This window comes from Sciurus vulgaris, assembly GCF_902686455.1.
Source record: "Sciurus vulgaris genome assembly, chromosome: 2".
In the NCBI taxonomy this organism is placed as follows: domain Eukaryota; kingdom Metazoa; phylum Chordata; class Mammalia; order Rodentia; family Sciuridae; genus Sciurus; species Sciurus vulgaris.
Window position 1 is genome coordinate 142,212,817 of NC_136462.1, and position 6,909 is coordinate 142,219,725.

The following is a 6,909-nucleotide window of genomic DNA, read 5'->3' on the forward strand; positions in this document are numbered from 1 at the left end:
TCTCTATCAAATAGTTTGCCTACTCCCTATCCTGACTTGAGCTTTACAAAGGGTATTAATCAAAGAATCAAATTACAAATCACCAAGTTTTAAACATGAAGTATACACAAACAAATAAATTAATCACAATTTTTCACCTGCCACTTAATGTCATTCTCCACAAAGGGTAAAAAGATCAATGAACAGACCTAAAAAAGAACTTTCTAAAAAAAACATTAATTGGTTCTACATGGATCCAAAATAGTTCATTCACAGAATAGTAAATCTGTGCTGTACATTTTAACTCAAGTGGTAATGAAATCTATTTGGTCTAAAACATCTCCCATAAAGAATATTATTCTGAACAATAACTGCAATGTTGACTACTTAATCCTACCCCATATTTAGCAATTTGAAAGCATTTAGCAAATACTAAAAGTTTATTACAACTTGAACTTAATACACACAATGGGACTTGGGATTATTATCTTTGTTCTTGTGATGGCAGAAATACTTTTAAATGCTGGAAAACACGATGTTCATCTAAGTTTTAAAGTCACTATGAATGTTAAGTATTTTATATGAAATATATTATCACTTTAAAATCACAAAAATCTCTGGTAGGCTTCTCTATAACTGAAAATTCAGTTTTCAACTAGTTCCCAAAAACCTTTCCAAGAATTCCTCCCAAAGAACCAGGCTATGAGAACCTACAAACTTCACTACTATGGTGATGTTTGCCCCTCACAAACTTTTTCAGAAACTTCAGATATGCTGAAAAAAGCATCTCTACCTACCCTCAAGAAGTCCGAAACTTTTAAAATAACATTTTTTTACTCAACTAAAACAACTCAGAACTGGGGCCTGCCTACTCCACAAGAACTTAATCTTTTTTGTTTTTTTGTTTTTTTTTTTTTTGGGGGGGGGGGGGGGTGCTGGGGATCGAACCCAAGGCCTTGTGCTTGAAAGCACTCTACCGACTGAGCTATCTCCCCAGCCCCAGCTTATTCATTTTTTACTGCTAAATTATAATGAAATAAGGCAGGAATAAGGAAAACAGCAGAAAAATCCACTAACAGCCTTTCCTTTATGCTTGAATTCACTATTTGTGATTCTACTGTAAAGATATGACTTTTTTTTTTTTTAAATCACAATTCCTTTCGAGAGGTTCAAACAAGAAAGGCCATAAGCATCAGCCCAGCAGTTTAATTATTAACCAGGAACAAATTAAATTGAGGTTCTGAAAAGGCATTTCCCAAGATTTTACCAAGGGTTTGATCAATTTTTCAAAGCTGTGGTCTTAGTGCTAGTAATACTCAGGAGTTGCTGCTGACTAGTTTGCACAGTAATGGATACCTAATGCTATATTCTTCCACTATTTAATTCATTACTAAACAACTAGTAACTCTTAAAATTAATTTTCTACTTACCTACCCATTTATGAATCATATATATCTGTCTCTCAACACATACTGACCTCAGTTTTTCTCCATCAAATGCCAACTGAGAAAATGTACAGTACCAAGTAAAATCGCAAGGGTTCAAGTTCAAACAATCGTCCCTTGGTTTATGAGCCATGTATCAACAGCAGCTTTAGCACTCATTAACGTTTCAATTAAAATAAAAATACCCCCCCACCCGCCTTGAAAAGTTTCGCTTTTGGTCAATGGTAACAAAATTAAACTCAAGTAATGTCTTCAGTGAACAAGGAAATGAACAGAGATTTCAAGAAAAAACTGGGGTCTGAGAAGTAAAAACTTAAAAAAAAGAAAAAAAAAAAAAAAAAACTGGCAGACTTTTCTATTTGAAGGTTTTCGATTAGTGCCTTTTCTCTCCAAAAGTAGAAACCGCTTCCAAGAGAGAAAAACTATTCCCAGAAACCAGCAAAGGAAAACACTGTGTGGTGTGGACCGGTAGAGGCAAGGGCTGAGGGTTGCCAGGAGCAAAATCACTGAAGCAAGCAGCGGCTCGCCGGAAAGCCCCACCAGGTTCTTTACCCCTCCCCCAGGCAGACGACTGGCTAAGGCAAGAAGGAAGCGCCCAAAACACGCATGCGGATAGACGTCACGGCGTTCTCTCCTCCCGGCGGCGAGCCGCTGTCGTCACGGGGCGGGGCCAGCCTGAAGGCGCCGCCGTTGACCCCGCTGTTACTAAGCGCGCGCATAGCCAATCAGCACCCGGCGCCAGCGCCGGGCGGCCTTTGAACTCAGCACGGCAACTTCCTGCTGTTTGGCGAGTACACAGTGCAATGCAGTATGTCTGTCAGCGCTGCGGCACAAAGGAACAGCCATTTTGTGACTGAGCTGGACCTGCACCAAGAAGCCAGGGGCTTAAAGCTGCTGCCTGCGCTGACAATCGAGCTGTCTTTTATTTCAGCATCAGAGCACCAAAGACAGAGAATGGGGGGGAAAAAATGTTTGTGTATTTGAGATTTCCAATTCCTTTATTTTCAGCCCTCTCAAAAAATCCCGATTTTTAAAGTATTATCAGCGTCATAAAATGGCTGCCACTTAAACTGCCTGTTCCAGTCCACAATCACTGCATTATGCCATTCCTAATCATCCCTAACCTTTTAGAGTAAGGGCGAAAAGGCTTATGAAAGGTAAGATTTTATTCGCACCTGGGGTTATAAAAACAAATCTGGATCAAAGGCAGACAATTTGGACATATATTTAATAAACGTTTTAAAATTGCAAAGCGTAGCGTCTTAGAATATAGAACTGTGTGCACACAGTTCCATCCACATTTTCTTCTCCCCAGTTTTCCATTCTTTGATATTGCTGAAGTTATTCCCCAGGCTGCAAATTATTTAGATAAAAAGTGTACATTACACTTTTTATGTCCATCGCTAACACTTTTAAATATTTAGAAATTTTTACAAATATTAAATGTTTTTAAAATCACATTTTTTAAAGTAAACTTTTTTAATCTTAAAAATAGTGGTATACAAAGTATAACATATTAAGCATTAATGTCAAAAGAATACAAGCTTACATAATCATTATGAAGTATTACAGGAGTTCCGAATACAGAAAACACCAGGTTTACTTAAACTCACACACATTCCTTAGAGTTCCTAAATTAGTTCTGAGACCAAAGTTTACTTAACCTGCAAACTCCATTTACTCTCTTGTAATTCGGGCTACAAAGGTGATTCTCACAATATTCCCTATTTATGCTTTGCACCATAAAAACATGGGCCCTTACAGATTAATGACACAGGATTGGAGTACTAGTTAGATGGACAACTCAGTATCAGCTCACTAGAAGTAACAATGTACTACACTGAAACAACACTAACATCCTTTAAGCTTTACAATTTTAAAAGGAAATGATGTCATAATTATGTACATGTATTAATAATGTATGCAACTTAGAGTAACAGTAATTTAAAAGTAACTCCATCTTGTCAAGGAGTCTCAAATATTTTTGGACATTCATCAGGTGTATGATTTATAGAATGCTTGGCAAGACATTAGATACATGGTTTCTTATTCAGCTGTTAACTCTTAAGTAAGTCAAATTCATGACAACTTGCAAGTAGTTTTCTAGATGAGAGTAAAAATACTGAAAGAATGGCAGCACTGCTCTGTTTTCTACATTAGAAAGCATTGATCAATGAAGTTAACCACAAACCCTACATATAAAGCCAAAACCCCATGTGAGACTATGCAAATCATATACTCAAGGGAGTAACATTTTAGAATTGAATCTTTAACAATCTGTCAAATATACCTGGGGAAACTATTTCTTCAAATTGTTATTACTTTCCAGAAAAATCAGTGTAGGATTAGTTGGTTTTTGACCTACATAAAACCTAGTAATTACATGGACAATTCAATTTGAAAGGCATCCAAAATTATCTGAATCTGTGAAAGAAGTTTGCAAATATAGTTTTAAAAACAAGGTTCAAAATATTTTTAGTCTAAAGCAAATTCAACATTTGTAATAAATCACATTCAAAACTTCCAAATTCATTAGCCTAGTGGTTAGGAAAATATAGTTACAGAAAAAAAGTAAAAATCAAAATTGTAAAGTAAACTCACATAACTAATCATGTCCTTGTTAACGGCATGATTTAAAATCTGCAACATGACAATTCTTAAGAACATATCCCAAATGCATTCATGTACTTTTAGAAATTAAGATACACAGATCATTTAACAAAAACATCTTAGAGTTTATTACTAGTCACTAATAAGCTACTCCAAGGAATGTGAAACAAATCATGATTTGAACAAACAGTACATTTGTAAGCTTCAGAAGATAAAGCATTCCCAGCGACTCTGTCGAAATAAATCAATAAATTTAAAGCAGCAACAACTAAAATATGAGGAAAAAATACTACATCTACCAAATAGAAAGCACAATCTTCATAAGTATATAAATGTAAACCTTAAATTATTTTAAATGTAAAATACAATTATAAATAAATCAGTAACACAAAGCAAAAGTATATTAACAGCAATCCAGGATTTCTGTGATTACAGGTTTGATTTCATAAATTCAGAAACTGCTACCAAGTAAAGGTTTTGATAAATCATCAAAAATTCCTAAATTGTCGAGTGTATCAAAAGAAATGTAGAGTCAAATAAAAATATAAACTGAGAGGCATCAGTCAAAGTGTCCTTCTTACAATTTCATTTTTAAATGTACATTTTTTCATTCATATAACTTTCTCAAATGTCTATTTACTATAATTTACTACTACAAGGCTCCTCTATGGCCCTCAGTTACAAGTTTGGATATCCGAGATTCTTCAAAGAAAAAATTTGCCTTGTATGTAAAATGGTGCAATGCAGCAATGGCTAAACCGACAAGGTCATTTTTCTGCAGCACAAAAACCTAAAAACTGAAATTTACTAACAGAAAAACTGTAGTTTACAGGAAAGGCCCCTTTGAATAAAGGTACCTTACCTTTTGACTGCTCTAAGAGGCCTTAAGTCACAACTCAACTTTCGCAAATTGCGACCAAAAAATTAGGGTGTGGCATATTAGCAATCTCAAGGTCATGCTTTAAAAAACCAACTTAAATCAGAAAAATACTTATAATAACACAGACAGCAATACATGTCTGTCAAGGTAAATAATTGTAAGCTGAGGTTCCCCCCCAAAAAAGACAAAAAGGAAGAAAGTTGATAGCTCATACCTCGATGCATTGCTGTGTAGCGAACTGTCCTCCTCTTGGCTTTTGTCCTTATTTCTCATCATCTTTTAATTCTTAAATATTAAGGGGGAGGGGGAATCTGTTTGCTTTGAAGTCCTGTGCCCAGGTATTTACTGTCAAAAGTTGAAAGAAAGGTAAGGTCCTGGCTTCTATGGATGGTTTTTATTATCAGGAACAAAGTCCTGACGATGTTAATGATATTGATAAAATGCAACAATGGTAAGCACCAAAATATAGAAATATTTCCATTTTTTCCTTAAAAAAAGAAACAGGATAAACCAAACACTGAAAGCATCACTATCAATAAGGAAAGTTTCTCAAAGTAACACACTGGATACAAATAACAATCTGTATCTTATTGCGTCATCCAGGAATTTCTCATATTTACAGAAAATAAAGCAAACTTTACCACATAAATCTTAGAAATTATCACTAATGATAGTGAACTTACCTGATCCATGTAGTATGTCCAAAGCAAGAGTCCTATCTAGTAGTAGAAAAATATCAGGTCCAAAATAATTAAAAATAAAGGCAAAATCCTCCTTTAAAAACGAAAAATAAATAAAATAATCCTCAAATATGTTAACTGTTCAAAAAATAAAGCGATAATTAATACTAAAACGGGTCCGGAAGAAAAAAAACCTCATTAGGAGAGCGCACAAAAATGGAGGTGCGCCATGGCTTCTAAGCTGGAAAAAACAACGACCTGGGCTCTCAGTACGGCTGCTTCTTTCCAACAAGGCACGAAAAGAAAGCTCCTAAAAACTGCTTTTCTCCCTAAAAAGGGTTCGAATCGACCCCAGTAAGTCACTAGGAGAGGCAGGGGGCTGCGGGGGCCCCCTGAGGCTGCCCGAAAGTTAGGGAAAGTTGCGTAAAGTGAGGCAAAGGCAGGGAGCAGAGCGCGCTCTCTCTAAGGCACAGCCGCCATCTAGAGCCTCCTTCCCAGCTCTGAGAGCTCTGCCTTTGATTGACACTCTCTACATTTACCCCACAACTCAGGTGATGTACCATAGACCCACCCCTTCATCTCCACCAAAAAAAAAAAAAAAAGAAAGAAAAGAAAAAAAAAAGATCCTCCATCCCAGGGAGCCTGAAGACCCCCAACCCCACACCTCCCTGCCCCTCCAGACCACCCCATCAGGGGGAGGGGGAAGGGCTTCTTAACCCCCTCTGGCTCAAGCACCCTTTTTAAGCCAGAAAGAAATGTAATTTGTTCCTTTTGTCTAAAGATCTGCTAAATATTTCAATCCTTGAGCTAAAATAACTTCCTCCCTGGACAGGAAGTGGTGTTTTATCAAGCCATTTTGAAATAGGGATAATTCTTGGAGAATCTAAAGCTCAGCTTAAGTACTAATCTTTTCAAAAAATTAACCCCCCATGGGTAAAATGTTTTCCAAATCAAAGCAAAACCTCAATTTTATAAATTAAATTCAAGTCTTGCTTTCTTCATGATGCTTTAAAATCATCTAAAGACAAAGTTTAAGGGGGAATTTTCAATCCCAACTGGAATAAAAGGGTAATTTTTACAACTCAAGAGCGCCTCCCTAGTGTTCAGTTGCAGTAGAGCAAAAGTTAACAATCGTTTTTTCCCAAAAAATCTCAGTATTTCTTTGTACACAAAAATCATTAACCCATTATATAACCCTGGAAACTTCACCCACCAAAAAATTTTCAGAATAATATTTAGTTTCCACACTAATTTAGGCAAAACAAAATACTTCAAATTCAAAAATAAGGACCAACCGTGGTCTCCTTTAAACCAG

General features: G+C 36.1%; 1 protein-coding gene across 6 annotated transcripts in view; it reads right to left on the reverse strand.

Annotated features, from left to right (window-relative positions):
- CHD2 (chromodomain helicase DNA binding protein 2) overlaps positions 1-6,185 on the reverse strand; it is a gene marked incomplete at its 3' end in the record, with an annotated part of 120,447 nt that extends 114,262 nt beyond the window's left edge. For 2 of the 6 annotated variants that reach the window (XM_079127366.1, XM_079127370.1), the window contains exons 1-2: positions 5,598-6,185; positions 5,129-5,259 (exon numbers count right to left, since the gene is read on the reverse strand). In XM_079127366.1, coding sequence (XP_078983492.1) covers positions 5,129-5,190 — 62 coding nt within the window. In that variant the 5' untranslated portion in view covers positions 5,191-5,259; positions 5,598-6,185. Of the gene's footprint in view, positions 1-1,456; positions 4,266-5,128; positions 5,573-5,597 lie in introns of those variants that run through there. The other 4 variants (XM_079127365.1, XM_079127369.1, XM_079127368.1 and 1 more) reach the window with 3 other exon arrangements.
- Between the last annotated feature and the right edge of the window lie 724 nt (positions 6,186-6,909).